Source organism: Mytilus galloprovincialis, chromosome 13 (genome assembly GCF_965363235.1).
Source record: "Mytilus galloprovincialis chromosome 13, xbMytGall1.hap1.1, whole genome shotgun sequence".
In the NCBI taxonomy this organism is placed as follows: domain Eukaryota; kingdom Metazoa; phylum Mollusca; class Bivalvia; order Mytilida; family Mytilidae; genus Mytilus; species Mytilus galloprovincialis.
The window spans coordinates 45045691-45072701 of record NC_134850.1 but is presented as its reverse complement, the minus strand read 5'-3'; the positions used below and the strand labels follow the sequence as shown (position 1 = coordinate 45072701).

At 34.8% G+C, this 27011-nt stretch overlaps 1 protein-coding gene across 1 annotated transcript in view; it reads left to right on the top strand.

Moving 5' to 3' along the window:
• Positions 1-312: 312 nt before the first annotated feature.
• Positions 313-27011, top strand: part of LOC143057950 (uncharacterized) — a 55916-nt gene continuing 29217 nt past the window's right edge. The window contains exons 1-4 of the mRNA XM_076231421.1: positions 313-428; positions 4150-4224; positions 6776-6873; positions 24940-25035. Of these exons, the coding sequence (XP_076087536.1) occupies positions 349-428; positions 4150-4224; positions 6776-6873; positions 24940-25035 (349 nt within the window). The 5' untranslated portion in view covers positions 313-348. The remainder of the gene's footprint in view (positions 429-4149; positions 4225-6775; positions 6874-24939; positions 25036-27011) is intronic.

Sequence of the window (27011 nt, the reverse complement as noted above, 5' to 3'; positions counted from 1 at the left end):
GACAGCTCCCCAAATTTTCGTAGTTAAAATAGTGCACAGAAACATGTAAAGCAAAGCGACAACTAAGCATTCAACGGTAAAGGGGAGGCAACCTCCTTAGTCTGCCCATACCCCCTCTTTCCCGCATTACACGAAGACAATGGAAAGAGCTTCAAAAATCAGAAAAACGGATCGGATAAACGGGTATATTAAAGTTTATTGAAATGCCTATGAAATTTTTAAGAGACGGATTTACGAAAGATGGCGGTTGCTACGTCATCGAAGTCACGTGATGTTTCACTTAGTTAGATATACAATTTCCTTTTAGATTTCATTCTCATGAATTGTCATTGAACCATTCAGATCATTATGAACTGGAAATATAGTTTTATTTTGAGTTTTCTTGCTGTACTGTTGTTGAATCCAGTATATTCTCAGAACTGGAGGGGGTAAGATAATACTTTCTATTACATTTTTATGCCCCACCTACGATAGTAGAGGGGCATTATGTTTTCTGGTCTGTGCGTCCGTTCGTTCGTCCGTTCGTCCGTCTGTGCGTTCGTCCGTCCGTTCGTTCGTCCGTCTGTCCCGCTTCAGGTTAAAGTTTTTGGTCAAGGTAGTTTTTGATGAAGCTGAAGTCCAATCAACTTGAAACTTAGTACATATGTTCCTTATGATATGATCTTTCTAATTTTAAAGACAAATTAAACTTTTGACCCCTATTTCACGGTCCACTGAACATAGAAAATTAAAGTGCGAGTTTCAGGTTAAAGTTTTTGGTCAAGGTAGTTTTTGATGAAGTTGAAGTCCAATCAACTTGAAACTTAGTACAAATGTTCCCTATGATATGATCTTTTTAATTTTAATGCCTAATTATATTTTTTACCCATTTTCACGGTCCATTGAACATGGAAAATGATAGTGCGAGTGGGGCATCCGTGTACTTTGGACACATTCTTGTTTTGTATATAATAATATATATTCACAACTTGTAATGATCAGCAAAGTATTCAAGTAAAACGGAACACTGAAATTTAATGGCTTTGTAAGCATTTTTAAAACTGACTGATTGAATCATAAAATAAAAAAATAAAATAAAAAAATATGTGGTATGACTTTACATCAAAGTTCAAATAAAGTTGATATAAGCAATTATAGGCAATCATGAGATATAATGAGAAATATCCACACCGTATATTCGGCACCAAAGGCTCCGGCTACTTTATTGCTAAACTGATAATATTAAAAATTTAATACAAATAGTACTTTAAAGACTTTTTAGACCCTGAATTTTGGATTTTTAAAAGTGAAACTTTCAAGAGTTAACTTTAACGTAAAAATGTTTTCTTTTTTTTTAACTCGAAATTTAATTTTCTGATTTGAAATTTTGCAACCCTCGGCTGATTCCGTTACTATACTGCCGAGATGTGTCGTATGCATCTTCATGCTAGACCTGCCGAGGTTTTGTAGAATGAAATATGCGTATTTCTTAAAATTATGAAATTTTGAAATGCACATTATAAATTTGGGACTTAAAAACTTATAATTGTTCAAGGTGTATTGGTGACTTGTTAACATGCAAACAAAAGACAATACGTTTATTGATAGCAGTTTCTCAAACCGTGTCAACGTAACATTTATACAATATGAAAAAAAAGATGTTTGAGTATGCACAATATGACAAAGCACAAAACACCAACAGACATAGATGTCTACAAATTGTATAGTTGTCCTAAACACAGGTGTCATTCAGTTTAACGAGAGAAATGATCGTGAAAGAATATCTAACGGCGGTCAAGTATTGAGAGACGATCGTGAAAGCTCTGGTAACGGATCGTGAAAGACATTTCATGTAAATTCTAGTTCAGAATTTTTGAAAAAAATCGCTTAATTTTCAAAATGCGGAACAAATCCGAACAAAAATTATGTCTGTCAAAATGGTTTAACTTCCTTATCATAACTGTGAAATACGATAAAGAAAAAATGCAGAACTTTATGAAAAAACACAAAAGGCGCAATGCATGTCTATGAAATTAATTACAAATAACACGCTAAAATGTGTACCTATAATGGTCATATTTCAGTTTATTATGATATATTTGAAATTTAATCTTTGGTGTATATGATTGTAAAGTAAAATTAAAGTATGTTCTTCCCTAAAAAGCATTAATTTGTATATGAAAACCTTGAATTTGTTGAATTTCCATCAAACTTGATCGTGAAAGATCAGGCAACGCATTGTTTTGGTCGTGAAAGATAATGCGTGACCAGACTTAATACTAGTAATCAAAAATCTGTATTTCTTTTACCATTTGATAAACCTGCAACTGGTTGAAGCCTGTAACTATTTTGATAAGGATGAAAATTAAAACTATTATTATTTTCTATTCAACACTTTACCACGAAAGTAAAAAAAAACAACAACTAAAAACGTGTCTAAATAAGTGTGAAAGATTCAACTCGAGAATCGGTCAAGTGCAATTCAGGCAGACAGACACTATTTAGCCAATAATATGGATATGCAACGTTTAAACCAAAATGATATCCATCAAACAAAAAATTAGGGCAAAACAGCATCTTTCATGAGTATTTGAGATTGAACAATAACCAACATTTTGTGCAACAGTGCACAAAAATGTCAGTATTCACCTCAAAAGCTTACAAAACCTTTAAACAGATTTATTAAGAAGGGATATAGTTACGATACTGTTGTCAGGTCATTAAAGATTGCATATTTTGGCTTTAATATTGATTCACTTATAGGGTCTTTGCATTGGAACTAAACACATTTATTTGTTTAAAAAACAGTTGTTGGCATGACACGGGTTATGTTCTTCTCATCTATTTTATGATAGTATGATACTAAACCCCTAACGGGAGGGATTGTGCCTGATGTTCATATGATGAAGACATAATCTTTCAATCAGTTTAATTGAGGTCTGGGGCTGGCATGTCAGTTAAATGCTAGTAGTCTGTTGTTATTTATGTATTATTGTCATTTTATTTATTTTCTTTTGTTACATCCTTTGATATCGGACTCGGACTTCTCTTGAACTGAATTTTAATGTACGTATTGTTATGCCTTTACTTTTCTACATTGGCTAGAGGTATTAGGGGGGGTTGAGATCTCATAAACATATTTAATCCCGCCGCAATTTTGCGCCTGTCCGAAGTCAGGAGCCTCTGGCCTTTGTTAGTCTTGTACGATTTTTAATTTTAGTTTCTTGTGTACAATTCGGAGTTAAGTATGACGTCCATTATCACTGTACTAGTGTACATATTTTTTAGGGGCCAGCTGAAGGACACATACGGGTGCGGGAATTCTCGCTACCTTGAAGACCCAGTGGTGGCCTTCGGCTGTTGTCTGGTCTATGGTCGGGTTGTTGTCGCTTTGACACATTCCCCATTTCCTTTCTCAATTTTATTTCTTAAGTTCTTTGTATACAACGTAGATGTGGATTGATTTAACCATATACTACAGACTATAGAATACCAGAGCGCAAATACTGTAATGTCTCGTCTGCTTTACTTATGATAGTATATTTGTTGAACGTCTATAATATCAAGGGTCTTACTAGAAGTGTCAAATGCGCTTAAGATTGTCAATTGTTCATAAAAAGAGTTCAAGGTCAGAATACCATGCCATACAGATCTCTACAAACATCCTGTACACCAAATAAATGTGTTCCGATTCTTACAGTGCCTTAGATATTCTTTCACGATCATTTCTCTCGTTAAACCGAATGACACCCGTGCTAAAAGACAGACAATATGGCATCCTCTAAATCATTACAAATTATGATTTCATAAAAACCATAATCAGCTATATATTTTTTTTAATAACATAAAAAAATAAGATTTGACATATATGTAAGACAACCATTGAAGAAGTTCTTGACTATGATATCAGCATGAACACCTGGTAAGTCGAACCTAGACTATATGGATCATATGATGTACGATATGTTGCTTGTACGTGTATTTTTTTGTGGTTGTGTTTTCTAATTGTTCTGTCCAATATTTTGGAATAATTGACATACACGTGTATATTTGGAGTGTGAGAAATATAGTCTACGAATTTAACCGTTAGAAATGAAATAAACTTATTGAGTTAACCGTTTCTATCCAATAATCTATTCTTAAGACAATCTTTTTTCTTTTACATTTCAGACACTCCTACACCAGAAAATATATACGCTACTGGAATACAAGACGTCCATGCAACGTTGAAACATGGCCAGGAATGTAAGCTATTAATAATGAGCTATTAAGTCTTATATGAAATCATAAATGGGTGTTATGGAGTAAAATATTTTATATTGCATTGTATGGAAAAAAAACCAAGGAGTCCGAACATTTGACACAAATTCCAAAACCTCACCTAAGTACATCCTTAAGGTCAATGGTCCCAAATGTAATTGCTGAAGACCCCATGGGTCTACGACCTTTGGTTATATAGTAAAAGCTGATTTTGTCTTTTCAGAAACATAAAACAGGGGTTATGCCCCCTACAGAAAGATCAAATTCCTTCGGTCGAAATGTAACAAAAATTTAAAGTAGCGCATTAATAACCCAAACTGTTTCCACTATTCAACACAAACGGAGGCCAGAGGGTGATCTTAGTACACTGACACACCAAGTCTGATTGGGATAACTTTTTTACATCCGAACTGTTTTAGATCAAACGGAAAACCATTTACAATCAAGTTTAGAACGCCACACAACCATGCATTATAATATACTTTATACATTACATGTACTATATAATATATATCCTCTATGACCCTCGAACACGATGCTTAAATATCTTCCCACTGGCTAATTGGCCCACACTAAATCGCCCACTCTTGTTTACCAACTCGCCCCACTTATGAAAAGGGTAAAATCCTATTGAACAATTAGTCTGAATTAGCCTTATTGATGAAAAGGTTTAAAACCCCACTGAATAAAGGACTGCCAACTCGCCCCACTTATGAAAATATTTTACTTCCTTAAAATATGTTAAATTACTAAAAGTTGAAAGCCAGTCATGCTGGTGTAGAGCTATGTGTCGTGGGTTGATATGCAAAAGGTCTTCAGTTCAAATCCCAACATAGACATTTTTTTTTTCTACATAAATTTTGCACGAGTGTCTTTTCTCAATTAATAGTTTTATTATGGATTATGCATTCCCCCCAAAATGTTACAAAACAAAGGAAAAAAAACCAAAAAAACTCAACCTGGGGTGATCTGGTAGGGATGATACGGCTCAGATCAACCATGGTAGAACAAAGGAGCTTGGATGTAAGTTTAATTACACCGAATACTAGTATGTTTTGATTGACACTGTTTGTACAAGTGAAGGGAAATCGTAGTACCGGGGGAATTATACATACATAAGAGACACTTTTACCTCATGCTCATTAAATGCATACACAATTTAAAACATTTTTCAACATTAAATAATAATATAGACTTCTTAGTGGGTTTATATGAACAGTTAGAATGTTTTTAGCATGTTTTATAAGGAATTTTTCTGTTTGACAGTCAATATTTTCCTAACCATACCGCCCATAGGTCCATAAATTATGGTAGTGTAAAATCAACAATTTTATGGAAAAACGAGCAGAAATGCATATGAATTTTGTTTGACCTCTTGATAGATATATGTCTATGGTTTCTGGAGAGGTATCACTGTAATTGATTGAAATTTTCCTTTAGACCAAACTTTGGAGACTTTTGTGACATGTTCACCCCCCTTTTTTGCAATATTTTTTATCAAATAAATGCAGATTGTTGCCATGGTTACACCAAAAAGAGATTATATTTCATCATTATAACCATCAAAAATCAAATCTATGGAATGTTCTCTTTCTATAAATATACACATGCATAACATTAATATTAAGCCTTATTTGTTAGAAAGGAACCTGGGGAAAGAGGGTCTTTAAAAATTATGAGTGTCAATTTTAAGTTTTTTCCTAACTGTGTATTGCTACCTAACGATGTTGTCTTAATAATCGGGATACATTGAGAAAGGTTCCGAATAATTTTGGCGGGAAGAGGCTTGATAAAAAGAGAATATCCAAAATAGTTAATACCCCGGCATAGAGGGGAATTTGAGGCAAATTCACGCAGTGGTGAAAAGCAGGCAAATTCGATTGAAATGAGGAAAAAAGGTTAGAATATGCGAAAAATACACTGGCTTACAACAAATCAAAATCTGGCATTCTTATATAAGGTGTAATTATTTTTCAAATACCTACATTTTGTACTCAATGATTTTTCGACAGCCCAAAGAATCCTACCAGTATAACTCGATTGGTTGATTGTTGGTTGTTCAACGTTCAGTGGCAAATATTTCATGGATGTTCAGGACGATCAAAAATTTACAATACATACAATATGTAGGTCCTGTAATAAAGACCGTTCGGGATGGAGGATGGGAAAATTAGATCGCCATTTCAAAATGAGGGAATATTGAATTGGGAGAGAAATGTTGCCATGCAACAGGCCACATTGGTATTATGGTTTACTGCCGATCGCAAGAAGAACCAAGTGACCATAGTTAGATTCCTCATTCACCACTCGGGGTCAATACTACTCGAACTTTTCTTAATGTACATTGTAACCCTATACATATAGAGTCCTCTACAAAATGAATGACGCTCTTGTCGAAACTATTAAGAAATCCAGTATTTACAAGAGTTCTTAGGGTCTGTATTTTATGATCATTCGACAGTGGCATCTGATAATTTGTAGCAAATGGAAATCTATTTAGTAAAACTGCATTGATCATTTATATGTATTTGTCAAGCTGCTGGAGTAGAAGAACTGAACATTATCCAGTATATGATTACCAAACGGTATGTAGCAGTGGATGGAGGCATAATGGTGATCACAACTGTAATATAGGTGAGTTCATTACATTTATATATTTTTTACGACTTCGTAATTTTGATTGCCAGAGGTAATCTAAATTTTATATTTTATTGCCAAATAAAATGCACATTTTTGGCTACACATAAACTCGGTGACACTGTTAAAACAATGAACAGAATCAAAGTGCTTGTAAGCACTGAAGGGTAAAGATTTCTTTAATTGATCAGTGGGAAGTGAATTTAATTTGCATTGGTTGTAGTTAATTCAACAACAATTCTGGACAAAGGACGATAACTCAGATTTTTAAAGATGACTTAACAATGACATCATTTATGTTTTTAGAAAAGATAATAGATTCCTGTACCTTGCAAAAGTTATGCAATATTCTTGATTAGTGTACTAACATTATTTTGTGACTTGAATATCTGAGCATATATTAAATTGATAAATGTCTGGAAACTTTCATGGATAAGATGTATTGAATGTTATAATCAAAAGCCTAGCTTGGAAGATTTAGAAATCAAGAAATTACCATAGGATGCAATGTATTGATTGCATTTCATGCAATCTTTACCCAAAAACTAATGAATTTCAAATTTAAAGCACTAAATTGCACAAAATTGTAATTATAAGAATTAAATGATTCTTTTTGTATACAGGATCCCGCTAACATGTTTAACCCCGCCACATTATTTATGTATGTGCCTGTCCCAAGTCAGGAGCCTGTAATTCAGTGGTTGTCGTTTGTTTATGTGTTACATATTTGTTTTTCGTTCATTTTTTTTTTACATAAATGAGGCCGTTAGTTTTCTCGTTTGAATTGTTTTACGTTGTCTTATCGGGGCCTTTTATAGCTGACTATGCGGTATGGGCTTTGCTCATTGTTAAAGCCGTACGGTGACCTATAGTTGTTAATGTCTGTGTCATTTTGGTCTTTTGTGGATAGTTGTCTCATTGGCAATCATACCACATCTTCTTTTTTATATTATTTAACATATCTCAAATGTTAAGGCGCGAACGATTCATCTTTTATTGCGAGTAGGAGGTGATGAAAATGAGGAAGTGAGGGAAAAATTGGATTTTTTTCGGGACAATTTTTTTTTTAAATCATTAAGAAACATTTAGAATTTATATCCTTTCTAAACGAAATTATTTATTTTTCCAAGAAATTATAATTAAACAATTTATTTCCTGTTTTCTTTTAACGTTTCCGCAAATATTTTCCTCCTCTACAAACCACGTAAATGTTGTGTTTTACATATTATGGAAAAAGTACATTTCTACTCATATATTTGGTTCTATAACTGATAAAGAATCAGATAAGAACTTATATAAGACATAAAAATGATTTTAAAATTTACATCATTGTCCTTTGGTCTTTAGTGGTTAACACTATCATTTGTTTGGTCTTTGGTGATTTACATCATTATACGTTGGTCTTTGTTGATTTACATCATTGTTATTTGGTCTTTGGTGATTCACATCATTGTTCTTTGTCTTTAGTGGTTAACACTATCATTTGTTTGGTCTTTGGTGATTTACATCATTATACGTTGGTCTTTGTTGATTTACATCATTGTTATTTGGTCTTTGGTGATTCACATCATTGTTCTTTGTCTTTAGTGGTTAACACTATCATTTGTTTGGTCTTTGGTGATTTACATCATTATACGTTGGTCTTTGTTGATTTACATCATTGTTATTTGGTCTTTGGTGATTCACATCATTGTTCCTTGGTCTTTGGTGATTTACACCATTGTCCTTTGATCTTTGGTGATTAACATCATTGTCCTTTGCTCTTTGGTGATTCACACCATTGTCCTTTGGTCTTTGGTGACTAACACCATTGTACTTTGATCTTTACTGATTCACACCCTTGTCCTTTGGTCTTTTGTTATTTACACCATTGTTTATTGGTGTTTGGTGATTTACACCATTATACTTTGGTCTTTGGTGATTTACACTATTGTCCTTTGGTCTTTGATGATTTACATCATTGTCCTTTGATCTTTTGAGATTTACATCATTGTCCTTTTGTCTTTGATGGTTAACACTTTCATTTTTCTTTGGTCTTCGGTGATTCGAATCATTGTCTTTTGGTCTTTGGTGATTTACACCATTGTCCTTTGGTCTTTAGTGATATACATCATTGTCCTTTTGTCTTCAGTGATTAACATCATTGTCCTTTTGTCTTTGGTGATTTACATCATTGTCCTTAGGTCTTTGGTGATTAACATCATTGTTCTTTGGTCTTTGGTGATTTACACCATTGTCCTTTGGTCTTTGGTAATTTACATCATTGTCCTTTTGTCTTTGGTGATTTACACCATTGTCCTTTGGTCTTTGGTGATTTACACCATTGTCCTTTGGTCTTTAGTGATTTACATCATTGTCCTTTGGTCTTTGGTGATTTACACCATTGTCCTTTGGTCTTTGGTGATTTACACAATTGTCCTTTGGTCTTTAGTGATTTACATCATTGTCCTTTGGTCTTTGGTGATTTACACCATTGTCCTTTGGTCTTTGGTGATTTACACCATTGTCCTTTGGTCTTTGGTGGTTTACACCATTGTCCTTTGGTCTTTGGTGATTTACACCATTGTCCTTTGGTTTTTAGTGATTTACATCATTGTCCTTTGGTCTTCGGTGATTTACACCATTGTCCTTAGGTCTTTGATGATTTACATCATTGTCCTTAGGTCTTTGATGATTTACATCATTGTCTTTTGTCTTCGGTGATTTACATCATTGTCCTTAGGTCTTTGGTGATTTACATCATTGTTCTTTTGTCTTTGGTGATTTACATCATTGTTATTTGGTCTTTGTTGATTCACATCATTGTTCTTTGTCTTTAGTGGTTAACACTATCATTTGTTTGGTCTTTGGTGATTTACATCATTATACGTTGGTCTTTGTTGATTTACATCATTGTTATTTGGTCTTTGGTGATTCACATCATTGTTCCTTGGTCTTTGGTGATTTACACCATTGTCCTTTGATCTTTGGTGATTAACATCATTGTCCTTTGCTCTTTGGTGATTCACACCATTGTCCTTTGGTCTTTGGTGACTAACACCATTGTACTTTGATCTTTACTGATTCACACCCTTGTCCTTTGGTCTTTTGTTATTTACACCATTGTTTATTGGTGTTTGGTGATTTACACCATTATATTTTGGTCTTTGGTGATTTACACTATTGTCCTTTGGTCTTTGATGATTTACATCATTGTCCTTTGATCTTTTGAGATTTACATCATTGTCCTTTTGTCTTTGATGGTTAACACTTTCATTTTTCTTTGGTCTTCGGTGATTCGAATCATTGTCTTTTGGTCTTTGGTGATTTACACCATTGTCCTTTGGTCTTTAGTGATATACATCATTGTCCTTTTGTCTTCGGTGATTAACATCATTGTCCTTTTGTCTTTGGTGATTTACATCATTGTCCTTAGGTCTTTGGTGATTTACATCATTGTTCTTTGGTCTTTGGTGATTTACACCATTGTCCTTTGGTCTTTGGTAATTTACATCATTGTCCTTTTGTCTTTGGTGATTTACACCATTGTCCTTTGGTCTTTGGTGATTTACACAATAGTCCTTTGGTCTTTAGTGATTTACATCATTGTCCTTTGGTCTTTGGTGATTTACACCATTGTCCTTTGGTCTTTGGTGATTTACACCATTGTCCTTTGTTCTTTGGTGGTTTACACCATTGTCCTTTGGTCTTTGGTGATTTACACCATTGTCCTTTGGTTTTTAGTGATTTACATCATTGTCCTTTGGTCTTCGGTGATTTACACCATTGTCCTTAGGTCTTTGATGATTTACATCATTGTCCTTAGGTCTTTGATGATTTACATCATTGTCTTTTGTCTTCGGTGATTTACATCATTGTCCTTAGGTCTTTGGTGATTTACATCATTGTTCTTTTGTCTTTGGTGATTTACACCATTGTCCTTTGGTCTTTGGTAATTTACATCATTGTCCTTTTGTATTTGGTGATTTACACCATTGTCCTTTGGTCTTTGGTGATTTACACCATTGTCCTTTGGTCTTTGTTGATTTACATCATTGTCCTTTTGTCTTTGGTGATTTACACCATTGTCCTTTGGTCTTTGGTGATTTACACCATTGTCCTTTGGTCTTTGTTGATTTACACCATTGTCCTTTGGTCTTTGTTGATATACATCATTGTCCTTTGGTCTTCGGTGATTTACATCATTGTTCTTTGGTCTTTGGTGATTTACACCATTGTCCTTTGGTCTTTGGTAATTTACATCATTGTCCTTTTGTCTTTGGTGATTTACACCATTGTCCTTTGGTCTTTGGTGATTTACACAATAGTCCTTTGGTCTTTAGTGATTTACATCATTGTCCTTTGGTCTTTGGTGATTTACACCATTGTCCTTTGGTCTTTGGTGATTTACACCATTGTCCTTTGGTATTTGGTGGTTTACACCATTGTCCTTTGGTCTTTGGTGATTTACACCATTGTCCTTTGGTTTTTAGTGATTTACATCATTGTCCTTTGGTCTTCGGTGATTTACACCATTGTCCTTAGGTCTTTGATGATTTACATCATTGTCCTTAGGTCTTTGATGATTTACATCATTGTCTTTTGTCTTCGGTGATTTACATCATTGTCCTTAGGTCTTTGGTGATTTACATCATTGTTCTTTTGTCTTTGGTGATTTACACCATTGTCCTTTGGTCTTTGGTAATTTACATCATTGTCCTTTTGTATTTGGTGATTTACACCATTGTCCTTTGGTCTTTGGTGATTTACACCATTGTCCTTTGGTCTTTGTTGATTTACATCATTGTCCTTTTGTCTTTGGTGATTTACACCATTGTCCTTTGGTCTTTGGTGATTTACACCATTGTCCTTTGATCTTTGTTGATTTACACCATTGTCCTTTGGTCTTTGTTGATATACATCATTGTCCTTTGGTCTTCGGTGATTTACATCATTGTCCTTTGGTCTTTGGTGATTTACATCATTGTCCTTTGGTCTTTGGTGATTTACACCATTGTCCTTTGCTCTTTGACGATTTACATCATTGTCCTTTGGTCTTCGGTGATTTACATCATTGTCCTTTGGTCTTTGGTGATTTACACCATTGTCCTTAGGTCTTTGATGATTCACATCATTGTCTTTTGTCTTCGGTGATTTACATCATTGTCCTTTGGTCTTTGGTGATTTACATCATTGTCCTTTTGTCTTCGGTGATTTACACCATTGTTCTTTGATGATTTACACCATTGTCCTTTGGTCTTTGGTGATTTACACCATTGTCCTTTGGTCTTTGGTGATTTACACCATTGTCCTTTGGTCTTTGGTGATTTACACCATTGTCCTTTGGTCTTTGGTGATTTACATATTGTCCTTTTGTCTTTGATGATTTACATCATTGTCCTTTGGTCTTTGGTGATTTACACCATTGTCCTTTGGTCTTTGGTGATTTACATCATTGTCCTTTGGTCTGTGATGATTTACATCATTGTCCTTCGGTCTTTGGTGATTAACATCATTGTCCTTTTTTCTTCGGTTATTTACACCATTGTCTTTTGGTATTTGATGATTTACACCATTATTCTTTGCTCTTTGATGATTTACATCACTGTCCTTTGCTCTTTGGTGATTTACATCATTGTCCTTTGGTCTTTGGTGATTTATATCATTGTCCTTTGGTCTTTGGTGATTTACATCATTGTCTTTGGTCTTTGATGATTTACACCATTGTCCTTTGTCTTTGGTGATTTACATCATTGTCCTTTGGTCTTTGGTGATTTACATCATTGTCCTTTGGTCTTTGGTGATTTACATCATTGTCTTTTGGTTTTTGGTGATTTACACATTGTCCTTTGGTTTTTGGTGATTTACACTATTGTCCTTTGGTCTTTGATGATTTAGACCATTGTCCTTTGGTATTATTTGTATGGTTTACACCATTGCCCTTTGGTCTTTGGTGATTCACATCATTGTCTATACAATGTAGGCTGCGGTGATTTACATCATTGTCCTTTTGTCTTTGGTGATTTACACCATTGTTCTTTGATGATTTACACCATTGTCCTTTGGTCTTTGGTGATTTACACCATTGTCCTTTGGTCTTTGGTGATTTACATCATTGTCCTTTTGTCTTTGGTGATTTACATCATTGTCCTTTGGTCTTTGGTGATTTACACCATTGTCCTTTGGTCTTTGGTGATTTACATCATTGTCCTTTGGTCTTTGGTGATTTACATCATTGTCTTTTGGTTTTTGGTGATTTACACATTGTCCTTTGGTTTTTGGTGATTTACACTATTGTCCTTTGGTCTTTGATGATTTAGACCATTGTCCTTTGGTATTATTTGTATGGTTTACACCATTGCCCTTTGGTCTTTGGTGATTCACATCATTGTCTATACAATGTAGGCTGCGGTGATTTACATCATTGTCCTTTGGTCTTTGGTGATAAACATCATTGTCCTTTGGTCTTTGGTGATAAACATCATTGTCCTTTTGTCTTCGGTGATTTACACCATTGTCCTTTGGTCTTTGGTGATTTACACCATTGTCTTTTGGTATTTGATGATTTACACCATTGTCCTTTTGTCTTTGGTGATTTACATCCTTGTCCTTTGGTCTTCGGTGATTTACACCATTGTCCTTCGGTCTTTGGTGATTTACACCATTGTCTTTTTGGTCTTTGATGATTTACACCATTGTCCTTTTATCTTTGGTGATTAACATCATTGTCCTTTGGTTTTTGGTGATTTACACCATTGTCCTTTTGTCTTCGGTGATTTACACCATTGTCCTTTTGTCTTCGGTGATTTACACCATTGTCCTTTAGTCTTTGGTGATTTACACCATTGTCCTTTGGTCTTTGGTGATTTACATCATTGTCCTTTGGTCTTTGGTGATTTACACCATTGTCCTTTGTCTTCGGTGCTTTACACCATTGTCCTTTGTTTTTTTGTGATTTACACCTTTGTCATTTTGTCTTTGGTGATTTACATCATTGTCCTTTGGTCTTTGGTGATTTACATCATTGTCCTTTGGTCTTTGGTGATTTACATCATTGTCCTTTGGTCTTTGATAATTTACATCATTGTCCTTTGGTCTTTGGTGATTTAAACCATTGTCCTTTGGTCTTTGGTGATTTACATCATTGTCCTTTTGTCTTCGGTGATTAACATCATTGTCCTTTGGTCTTTAGTGATTTACATCATTGTCCTTTGGTCTTTTGTGATTTACATCATTGTCCTTTGGTCTTTGGTGATTTACATCATTGTCCTTTTGTCTTTTCTGATTTACATCATTGTCCTTTGGTCTTTGGTGATTTACACCATTATCCTTTGCTCTTTGATGATTTACATCACTGTCCTTTACTCTTTGGTGATTTACATCATTGTCCTTTGGTCTTTGGTGATTTATATCATTGTCCTTTGGTCTTTGGTGATTTACATCATTGTCTTTGGTCTTTGATGATTTACACCATTGTCCTTTGTCTTTGGTGATTTACATCATTGTCCTTTGGTCTTTGGTGATTTACATCATTGTCTTTGGTCTTTGGTGATTTACACCATTGTCCTTTGGTCTTTGGTGATTTACATCTTTGTCCTTTTGTCTTTGGTGATTTACACCATTGTTCTTTGATGATTTACACCATTGTCCTTTGGTCTTTGGTGACTTACACCATTGTCCTTTGGTCTTTGGTGATTTACACCATTGTCCTTTGGTCTTTGGTGATTTACATCATTGTCCTTTTGTCTTTGGTGATTTACATCTTTGTCCTTTGGTCTTTGGTGATTTACATCATTGTCCTTTGGTCTTTGATGATTTACATCATTGTCCTTTGGTCTTTGGTGATTAACATCATTGTCCTTTTGTCTTCGGTTATTTACACCATTGTCTTTTGGTATTTGATGATTTACACCATTATTCTTTGCTCTTTGATGATTTACATCACTGTCCTTTGCTCTTTGGTGATTTACATCATTGTCCTTTGGTCTTTGGTGATTTATATCATTGTCCTTTGGTCTTTGGTGATTTACATCATTGTCTTTGGTCTTTGATGATTTACACCATTGTCCTTTGTCTTTGGTGATTTACATCATTGTCCTTTGGTCTTTGGTGATTTACATCATTGTCCTTTGGTCTTTGGTGATTTACATCATTGTCTTTTGGTTTTTGGTGATTTACACATTGTCCTTTGGTTTTTGGTGATTTACACTATTGTCCTTTGGTCTTTGATGATTTAGACCATTGTCCTTTGGTATTATTTGTATGGTTTACACCATTGCCCTTTGGTCTTTGGTGATTCACATCATTGTCTATACAATGTAGGCTGCGGTGATTTACATCATTGTCCTTTTGTCTTTGGTGATTTACACCATTGTTCTTTGATGATTTACACCATTGTCCTTTGGTCTTTGGTGATTTACATCATTGTCATTTTGTCTTTTGTGATTTACATCATTGTCCTTTGGTCTTTGGTGATTTACACCATTGTCCTTTGGTCTTTGGTGATTTACATCATTGTCCTTTGGTCTTTGGTGATTTACATCATTGTCTTTTGGTTTTTGGTGATTTACACATTGTCCTTTGGTTTTTGGTGATTTACACTATTGTCCTTTGGTCTTTGATGATTTAGACCATTGTCCTTTGGTATTATTTGTATGGTTTACACCATTGCCCTTTGGTCTTTGGTGATTCACATCATTGTCTATACAATGTAGGCTGCGGTGATTTACATCATTGTCCTTTGGTCTTTGGTGATAAACATCATTGTCCTTTGGTCTTTGGTGATAAACATCATTGTCCTTTTGTCTTCGGTGATTTACACCATTGTCCTTTGGTCTTTGGTGATTTACACCATTGTCTTTTGGTATTTGATGATTTACACCATTGTCCTTTTGTCTTTGGTGATTTACATCCTTGTCCTTTGGTCGGCGGTGATTTACACCATTGTCCTTTGGTCTTCGGTGATTTACATCATTGTCCTTCGGTCTTTGGTGATTTACACCATTGTCTTTTTGGTCTTTGATGATTTACACCATTGTCCTTTTGTCTTTGGTGATTAACATCATTGTCCTTTGGTTTTTGGTGATTTACACCATTGTCCTTTTGTCTTCGGTGATTTACACCATTGTCCTTTTGTCTTCGGTGATTTACACCATTGTCCTTTAGTCTTTGGTGATTTACACCATTGTCCTTTGGTCTTTGGTGATTTACATCATTGTCCTTTGGTCTTTGGTGATTTACACCATTGTCCTTTGTCTTCGGTGCTTTACACCATTGTCCTTTGTTTTTTGTGATTTACACCTTTGTCATTTTGTCTTTGGTGATTTACATCATTGTCCTTTGGTCTTTGGTGATTTACATCATTGTCCTTTGGTCTTTGGTGATTTACATCATTGTCCTTTGGTCTTTGATAATTTACATCATTGTCCTTTGGTCTTTGGTGATTTAAACCATTGTTCTTTGGTCTTTGGTGATTTACATCATTGTCCTTTTGTCTTCGGTGATTAACATCATTGTCCTTTGGTCTTTGGTGATTTACATCATTGTCCTTTGGTCTTTTGTGATTTACATCATTGTCCTTTGGTCTTTGGTGATTTACATCATTGTCCTTTTGTTTTTGGTGATTTACATCATTGTCCTTTGGTCTTTGGTGATTTACACCATTGTCCTTTGGTCTTTGGTGATTTACATCATTGTCCTTTGGTCTTTGGTGATTTACATCATTGTCCTTTGGTCTTTGGTGATTTACATCATTGTCCTTTTGTCTTCGGTTATTTACACCATTGTCTGTTGGTATTTGTTGATTTACATCATTGTCCTTTGGTCTTTGGTGATTTGCACCATTGTCCTTTGGTCTTTGGTGATTTACACCATTATCCTTTGCTCTTTGATGATTTACATCACTGTCCTTTGCTCTTTGGTGATTTACATCATTGTCCTTTGGTCTTTGGTGATTTATATCATTGTCCTTTGGTCTTTGGTGATTTACATCATTGTCTTTGGTCTTTTGTGCTTTACACCATTGTCCTTTGTCTTCGGTGCTTTACACCATTGTCCTTTGTTTTTTGTGATTTACACCTTTGTCATTTTGTCTTTGGTGATTTACATCATTGTCCTTTGGTCTTTGATAATTTACATCATTGTCCTTTGGTCTTTGGTGATTTAAACCATTGTCCTTTGGTCTTTGGTGATTTACATCATTGTCCTTTTGTCTTCGGTGATTAACAATCATTGTCCTTTGGTCTTTGGTGATTTACATTATTGTCCTTTGGTCTTTTGTGATTTACATCATTGTCCTTTGGTCTTTGGTGATTTACATCATTGTCCTTTTGTTTTTGGTGATTTACATCATTGTCCTTTGGTCTTTGGTGATTTACACCATTGTCCTTTGGTCTTTGGTGATTTACATCATTGTCCTTTGGTCTTTGGTGATTTACATCATTGTCCTTTGGTCTTTGGTGATTTACATCATTGTCCTTTTGTCTTCGGTTATTTACACCATTGTCTGTTGGTATTTGTTGATTTACATCATTGTCCTTTGGTCTTTGGTGATTTACACCATTGTCCTTTGGTCTTTGGTGATTTACACCATTATCCTTTGCTCTTTGATGATTTACATCACTGTCCTTTGCTCTTTGGTGATTTACATCATTGTCCTTTGGTCTTTGGTGATTTATATCATTGTCCTTTGGTCTTTGGTGATTTACATCATTGTCTTTGGTCTTTTGTGCTTTACACCATTGTCCTTTAGTCTTTGGTGATTTACACCATTGTTCTTTGGTCTTTTGTAATTTACGTCATTGTCCTTAGGTCTTTGATAATCAACACCATTGTCCTTTGGTCTTTGGTAATTTTCACCATTGTCATTTGGTCTTTTGTGCTTTACACCATTGTCCTTTAGTCTTTGGTGATTTACATCATTCTCCTCTGGTCTTTGGTTATTTACCCCCATTGTTCTTTGGTGTTTAGTGATTCACATCATTGCCTTTGGTGATTTGCACATTGTCCTTTGGTTTTTTGTGATTAACACATTGTTCTTTGGTCTTTTGTGAATTACAATATTGTACTTTGCTCATTTGTAATTACCATCATTGTCCTAAAAGGTCTTTGGTTACTTACACCATTGTTCTTTAGGCTTTGATAATTTACATCAATGTCCTCTGGTCTTTGGTATTTTACACCATTGTCATTTGGTATTTGGTGATTTACACCATTGTCCTTTATTAATATGGGGATTTACATCATTGTCGTCTGGTCTGGTAATTTGCACCATTTTCGTTTGGTGTTTGGTGATTTACACCATTGTCCTTCAGTCTTTGGTGATTTACATCATTCTCCTCTGGTCTTTGGTTATTTACCCCCATTGTTCTTTGGTGTTTAGTGATTTACATCATTGCCTTTGGTGATTTGCACATTGTCCTTTGGTTTTTTGTGATTAACACATTGTTCTTTGGTCTTTTGTGAATTACAATATTGTACTTTGCTCATTTGTAATTACCATCATTGTCCTAAAAGGTCTTTGGTTACTTACACCATTGTTCTTTAGGCTTTGATAATTTACATCAATGTCCTCTGGTCTTTGGTATTTTACACCATTGTCATTTGGTATTTGGTGATTTAATCTATTGTCCTTTTGCCTTTAGTGATTTACATCATTGTCCTCTGGTCGTTGGTAATTTACGCCATTGTCTTTTGGTCTTTGCTGATTTACACCATTGTCCTTTATTAATATGGGGATTTACATCATTGTCGTCTGGTCTGGTAATTTGCACCATTTTCGTTTGGTGTTTGGTGATTTACACCATTGTCCTTCAGTCTTTGGTGATTTACATCATTGTCCTCTGGTCTTTTGTTATTTACCCCAATTGTTCGTTGGTCTTTAGTGATTCACACCATTGCCTTTTGGTATTTGGTGATTTTACACCATTGTTCATTGGTCTTTTGTGATTTCACCATTGTTCTTTGGTCTTTTGTGATTTACACAATTGTCCTTTGGTCTTTGTTGATTTACACATTGTCCTTTGGTCTTTTGTGATTAACAACATTGTCCTTTGGTCTTACGTGATTTACATCATTGTTTTTTGTCTTTGGTGATTAACACCATTGTCCTTTTGTCTTTGATGATTTACACCATTGTTCCTTGAGATTGGGTGATTTATCAAATGTCCATTGGGATTTGGTGATTTACAACATTGTTCTTTAGTCTTCGGTGATTTACCCCATTGTCCATTGGTCTTTGATGATCTACACCATTGTCCTTTGGTCTTTGGTGATTCGCCCCATTGTCCTTTGGTCTTTGATGATTTACATCATTGTTCTTTGGTCTTTGGTGATTTACATCATTGTTCTTTGGTGTTTTGTGATTTACATCATTGTTTTTCGGTCTTTGATGATCTACACCATTGTCCTTTGGTCTTTGGTGATTCACCCCATTGTCCTTTGGTCTTTGATGATTTACATCATTGTTCTTTGGTCTTAGGTGATTTACATCATTGTCCTTTGGTCTTTGGTGATTTAGATCACTTTTCCTTTGGTCTTTGTTGATTTACACCGTTGTCCTTTGGTCTTTGGTGATTCACCCCATTGTCCTTTGGTCTTTGATGATTTACATCATTGTTCTTTGGTCTTTGGTGATTTACATCATTGTTCTTTGGTCTTTGGTGATTTACATCATTGTCCGTTGGTCTTTGATAATATACCCCATTGTCCGTTGGTCTTTGGTGATTTACACCATTGTCTTTTGGTCTTTGATAATTTTGATCATTGTGCTTTGGTCTTTGATAATCTACACCATTGTCCTTTGGTCTTTGACGATTTACACCATTGCCCTTTGGTCTTTAGTAATTTACATCATTGTCCTTTGGTCTTTGATAATCTACCCATTGTTCTATGATCTTTGATGATTTACAGCATTGTCCTTTGGTCTTTGGTGATTTACATCATTACCTTTTGGTCTTTGGTGATATACACCTTGTCGTTTGGTCTTTAGTGATTTAAATCATTGTCCTTTTGTCTTTGATAATTTACATCATTGTGGTTTGGTCTTGATCGTTAACATCGTCATTTTTTTTTCTTTTGTTATTTACATCATTTTTATTTTGTCTTTTGTGATTAACACTATTGTCTTTTGGAATTGAGTAATTTACCCATTGTCCATTTGGATTTAGGGATTTACACCATTGTCCTTTTGTCTTTGGTGATTTACATCATTGTCCTTTGGTCTTTGATAATTTACATCATTGTCTTTTTGTCTTTAGGGATGTACACATACACCTTATCGCTATTTAGTCCATTCCGGGAAAAACAGTCATTTATACAACTTCCTGTTTGGGTCACGGCCGAAAAATGGAGGTCATCAGTAGTGAGCTGAGGGAGAAAAAACTTTAGAAAGTGATCATCAAGAAACTAATATTAAGGGAAAACAATATTTTGTTTGAAGTATTTACGGTAGTTTAAACAGGTCTCATTAAAAAGTATCATGCATGGTGAATTGTTTAAACAGGGTCCCAGATAGCTTCAACTGGATGAAAAAGTTGTGTAATTTTAGAACTTATCCGGAATAGAATAAATAGCGATTAGGTGTATTGTCCATTGGTCTTTGGTGATTTACATCATTGTCATTTTGGTGTGTGATTTACACCATTGTCCTATTGTCTTTGATGATCTACACCATTGTCCTTCTGTCTTTGATGATCTAACCCATTGTCCTTTGGTCTTTGATTATCTACACCATTGTCCTTTGGTCTTTGATGATCTACACCATTATGCTTTTGTCTCTGATGATCTACACCATTATGCTTTTGTCTCTGATGATTTACACCATTGTCCTTTTGTCTCTGTTGATCTACACCATTGTCGTTTTGTCTTTGATGATCTACACCATTGTTCTTTTGTCTTTGATGATATAAACCATTGTCCTTTGGTCTTTGGTACTTTACACCATTGTCATTTGGTCTTTGAAGATTTACACCATTGTCCTTTGGTCTTTGGTATTTTACACCATTGTTCTTTGGTCTTTTGTAATTTACGTCATTGTCCTTAGGTCTTTGATAATCTACACCATTGTCCTTTGGTCTTTGGTAATTTTCACCATTGTCATTTGGTCTTTTGTGCTTTTCACCATTGTCCTTTAGTCTTTGGTGATTTACATCATTCTCCTCTGGTCTTTGGTTATTTACCCCCATTGTTGTTTGGTGTTTAGTGATTCACATCATTGCCTTTGGTGATTTGCACATTGTCCTTTGGTCTTTTGTGATTAACACATTGTTCTTTGGTCTTTTGTGAATTACAATATTGTCCTTTGCTCATTTGTGATTACCATCATTGTCCTAAAAGGTCTTTGGTTACTTACACCATTGTTCTTTAGGCTTTGATTATCTACACCATTAACCTTTGATCTTTGATGATCTACACCATTGTGCTTTTGTCTCTGATGATCTACACCATTGTCCTTTTGTGTCTGATGATCTACACCATTATCCTTTTGTCTTTGATAATCTGCACCATTGTCCTTTGCTCTTTGGTGATTTACACCATTGTCCTTTGCTCTTTGGTGATTTACACCATTGTCCTTTAGTTGTTGGTGATTTACACCATTGTCCATAGGTCTTTTGTGATTTACATCATTGTCCTTTGGTCTTTGATGATTTACACCATTGCCCTTTTGCTCTTTGGTGATTTACACCACTGTCCTCTAGTTGTTGGTGATTTTCACCATGTCTTTGATGATTTACACCATTGTCCTTTGCTCTTTGGTGATATACACCATTATCCTTTGGTCTTTGGTGATTTACATCATTATCCTTTTGTCTTTGATGATTTACACCATTGTCCTTTGGTCTTTGTTGATGAACACCATTGTCCTTAGGTCTTTGGTGATTTACCCCATTTTCCTTTGGTCTTTGGTGATTAACACCATTTTCCTTTGGTCTTTCATAATTTACATCATTGGCCTTTGTTCTTTGATGGTTAACACTATCATTTTTTTGTCTGTTGACATTTACCCCATTGTTCTTTTGTCTTTTATGATTCACACGATTGTCTTTTGGTCTTTGGTGGTTAACGCCATAATTTTTTGTTTCTTTTGTTTATTAAATCATTGTTTTTTTTTGTCTTTGGTGATTAACAGCATTATTTCTGGTCTTTGGTGATTTACACCATTGTTCTATGAGATTTTGTGATTTACCCATTGTCCATTGGGATTTGGTGATTTATATCTTTGTCTTTTGGTCTTTGATGATCTACACCATTGTCCTTTGGTCTTTTGTGATTTACATCATTGTCCTTTGGTCTTTTGTGATTTACATCATTGTTCTTTGGTCTTTTATAATCAACACCATTTTCTTTTGCTCTTTGGTGATTCACACCATTGCCTTTTGGTATTTGATGATTTACCCATTGCCCATTGTTCTTTGGTGATTTATATTATTGTCCTTTGGTCTTTGATAAATTTCACCATTGTATTTTGGTCTTTGGTGATTTACATCATTGTTCTTTGGTCTTTTGTGATTTATATCATACACCTTATCGCTATTTGTCCGCCATTGCTGGAAATCACACAGGTTCCCGTAAAATTTTGACATCATAAAACAAAATATCTGACGCCACAATGGAAAAGTGATTGTTGTTGACGTCAAAAGTTCAAGCGGCCGGGTCAGCCGGGATTAGCGATAAGGTGTATTGTCCTTAGGTCTTTGATAAGCTACACCATTGTCCTTTGCTCTTTGGTGATTTCCACCATTGTCCTTTGCTCTTTGGTGATTTACACCATTGTCCTTTGCTCTTTGGTGATTTACACCATTGTCATTTGGTCTTTGATGATTTACATCACTGTCCTTTGGTCTTTGTTGATAAACACCATTGTCCTTAGGTCTTTGGTGATTTACCCATTTTCCTTTGGTCTTTGGTGATTAACACCATTTTCCTTTGGTCTTTCATAATTTACATCATTGGCCTTTGTTCTTTGGTGGTTAACACTATCATTTTTTTTGTCTGTTGACATTTACCCCATTGTTATTTTGTCTTTTATGATTCACACGATTGTCTTTTTGTCTGTGGTGGTTAACGCCATCATTTTTTGTTTCTTTTGTTTTTTGTTTCCTTGTTTTTTTTGTTTGTCTTTGGTGATTAACAGCATTATTTCTGGTCTTTGGTGATTTACACCATTGTTCTATGAGAATTGGTGATTTACCCATTGTCCATTGGGATTTGTTGAATTATATCATTGTCCTTTGGTCTTTGATGATCTACACCATTGTCCTTTGGTCGTTTGTCATTTACATGACGGAGGTCGGGTGACATATTGTTATTGTTCCATTCTTTTTTTTATTTATAATCTTTCTTATTATTCCACACTTTTTTGCCCAGACTTTTTCTCGGAATTGCTTGGACCAATGGTGATTGAACTTCACCATTATGTTAACCCCCATGTCCAGATGTGCAATCGGGGGTTAGCATTTCCAAGACAATTTACACCATTGTCCTTTTGTATTTGGTGATTTACATCATTGTCCTTAGGTCTTTGGTGATTTACATCATTGTCCTTAGGTCTTTGGTGATTTACATCATTGTCCTTTGGTCTTTAGGGATTTACACCATTGTCCTTTTGTCTTTGGTGATTTACATCATTGTCCTTAGGTCTTTGGTGATTTACATCATTGTCCTTAGGTCTTTGGTGATTTACATCATTGTCCTTTGGTCTTTGGTGATTTACACCATTGTCCTTTTGTCTTTGATGATTTACATCATTGTCCTTTTGTCTTTGGTGATTTACATCATTGTCCTTTGGTCTTTAGGGATTTACACCATTGTCCTTTTGTTTTTGGTGATTTACATCATTGTCCTTAGGATTTACATCATTGTCCTTAGGTCTTTGGTGATTTACATCATTGTCCTTAGGTCTTTTGTGATTTACATCATTGTCCTTTGGTCTTTGGTGATCTACATCATTGTCCTTTGGTCTTTAGGGATCTACACCATTGTCCTTTTGTCTTTGATGATCTACATCATTGTCCTTTTGTCTTTGATGATCGAAACCATTGTCCTTTTGTCTCTGATGATCTACACCATTGGCCTTTTGTCTTTTATGATCTACATCATTGTCCTTTTGTCTTTTATGATCTACACCATTGTCCCTTTGTCTTTGATGATCTACACCATTGTCCTTTGGTCTTTGATGATCTACACCATTGTCCTTTGGTCTTTCGTGATTTACATGTACATCATTGGCCTTAAAATTTCACAAATCCTGTTTCCTGTGTTTGAAAATTTTATGATAAAAACATATTATTTTTGTCAATTTCCTTAATCATTCAGTCATGTATTTGATATTTCAATTAGTGTAACATTAATTGGCCATTTCTCCAGTTTAATGTTTTCTTGTGGATTTCATGGTAAAAGTCGTAGTTTTTAACCTCAAAATAATAATTTCAAGTCATGAAATTTTGTAAGTTTCCTTATGTAATCATGTTTGTCCAGTTTGAAATTGAGATGCATTGAAATAAATACATGACGTACATGTAAATATTCAAATATCGCAGTTTTCATTCATCACAAAACCAAGATGATATTAACCGAAATTTATCAATTTCCTCTACAGTATCTTCGTAGACATTTACTCTATTAAACATAATGACATCCTGGACACAAAATTCCCCAAGCAGTTTCTGATACATCTGATGTTTAAAACTCCCAAACCTTAAGTATTTTCTACATCTATAGTAAGAATGTACTAGAAATGTTTATGTATCTGTATAAGAATCTGGAAATTTTAGGTACAAATATGAATATTTAAATATGTACGAAATTGCAATTGTTATATGAGACGGTGTAAATTTAGTCTAATTTTTGATACTGTAGAACTTGAAACATAAAGAATGTGACTTAAAATATATGCTAAAGTTCTGATGCCGTTGAAAAAAAAACTTGAAATGTTTCGGTATTATTCAAGGCCGTCGGTGTATTTATGAATGTTAACAAGGTTAAAACCATGTGAGATAAAGTAAATTGTGAAAATGCTTCAGTTTTAAGCGTTAAACATTTTCTTCCAAATTGATGAAATTTTGAAATAAAATATTGCTTTTTCAGCTATATGTTCACCTATGTGCAGGAATGGCGGAAAGTGTGTTCAGCCGAATCAATGCAGGTGTTCGCCGGGATACAATGGGGAAATTTGCGCCGGGAGTAATTATAATCTAGTTTTTAAGCAAACTATAATAAAAGTATTATTGTGAATAAAATGATCTTTTGATTATAGCTGTCTCTAGCCTTAGTTTGTTAGTTATGTGTGTTTTTATAATGTATGTTCATGTATATGTTTCGGAGATTAGTGTGGCGTCCTTTCGCTGAACTAGTATGTATACATTAAAGCCCTACTCCAGGTGCGGGATTTTCTTGATGCGTTGAAGACCCGTTGGTGCCCTAGGGCTATTTTTTGCTCGTTGGTTTGGTTGTTGTCTCTTTGACACACTCTCCGTGTTTATTCTCAGTTCTATCTCAAATGTCTTTGGAAAAAATCAATATATCAGGTCCAGGTGAAACTGGAAAATTTAAACTAAAAATGTAATGGAGGACATTCAAAACTCAATGTTATATCTCAAAAGTCGAAAGAAACAGACAACGCCTTGGCAAATCATGAAAGACGACGAAAAAAATTAAAATGAACACAAACACTTCTAAGAATACTAAAGACTGAGCATCACGGAGCCAATCAAAAACTGAGAATTAGCTCATGTGCTCTGGAAGGATAAGCAGATTCTGTTCCACTAGTATCACCAGTCGTGCTACTTCTGGTACATTCGGAGATGTCTCATTCGGTTATGTCACAACCGAGGAAAAGGACTGACATTTCGAATCGCATAAACTCCAAATGATGCGAGACCAAGTGTGTCGGTACACTAACATCTACCGAATTCGTGCATTCTCCGTCATATTCAGAAGCATATAATTTCTTTTTAATATAAATTGATTGGTCAAAAGCATTTTTTCTAAAATGACCTTCACCCGGACTCGCTCAAAAATATTTTTATAAATATTAAATTGAACAATGTTGCCAAAACCAGTACAGAATGATATTGCCTAGGGTAGTTGGAAACTCAGTTTCTTAAACTCGTTGGTTTCGTGTTAGCGTGATTAACAAGAGTGCGGAAGGTCGCTGGTTAGGTCCTCGGCCGGGTCAAAACAGACACTCGAAAAAGGGTATTTGCTGCTTCATCGCTAAATACGCGGAGAAAATAATGGTCGACACCGAATCAGAACAGTGTATTCGTGAAGGGTGACATATCTTCTTCTGGACTGTTTACCTTGTGAACTATTGCGTTGAAACAAAACTTTGAATTTACCAACTACGACATACAGATAAGCTGAAAACAAACATTTTGAAGCAAGGGATGTAAAAATATATTAGAAGTTATATGAACAAAATTGAAATAGACAGAATAATTAAAACCATTGGGAGAAATCTGCTTGCCCCAAAATGCATCCTTTTGCGCAACAACTAATTAGCGCCAATGCTACGTTTGCATCACTAATTAGTATCATTTGCACGAAAAATAAAGTATACAATAACGTCAATTTTATTTTAATGAAAAACAGTGACTTCCCTCTTTCCTTTTCTCCAGTGTTGGACCTGCATTTTTCATTGACCTAGGACCTGAGTGAAACCCATTTAGTGTGTATCATTAAACTTTTTTTCAAAGTATCCAGACAAAACATAAAACTATTTACAGATGGACAACTTAATTATACTAAAGGGTCTCAATTTTAATTAAAGACATACACATAATCTAGTATACTCATTTTGTGGAATCTTGTATAATTCTAGTATTTTTCAAAGGCAATTGTTTCCTTTTGTGAGTTATGTCTGCTTCTTACTCCTGTTTCATAAGCAATGGGCAATTTAATTTAATGTTAAAAGATGCTAAAATTTTTCAAAAACGTTCCAAAAAATATATATATATATATATATATATATAAAAGGATGCTTTTAAAAAAATTCCTTTGGAACATCGTTATATAGTGAGTATCCCAGATGTTGGAGTTTCGAGTCATACGGATTATGGAAAAAAGCATTTATCTGTCGGAAAGGGACCTGCTAAGACCGCTATGGGTTTTTCTCATTTTTGAAGACCCGTACGGTTGCCTATAATTGCTTACATCCA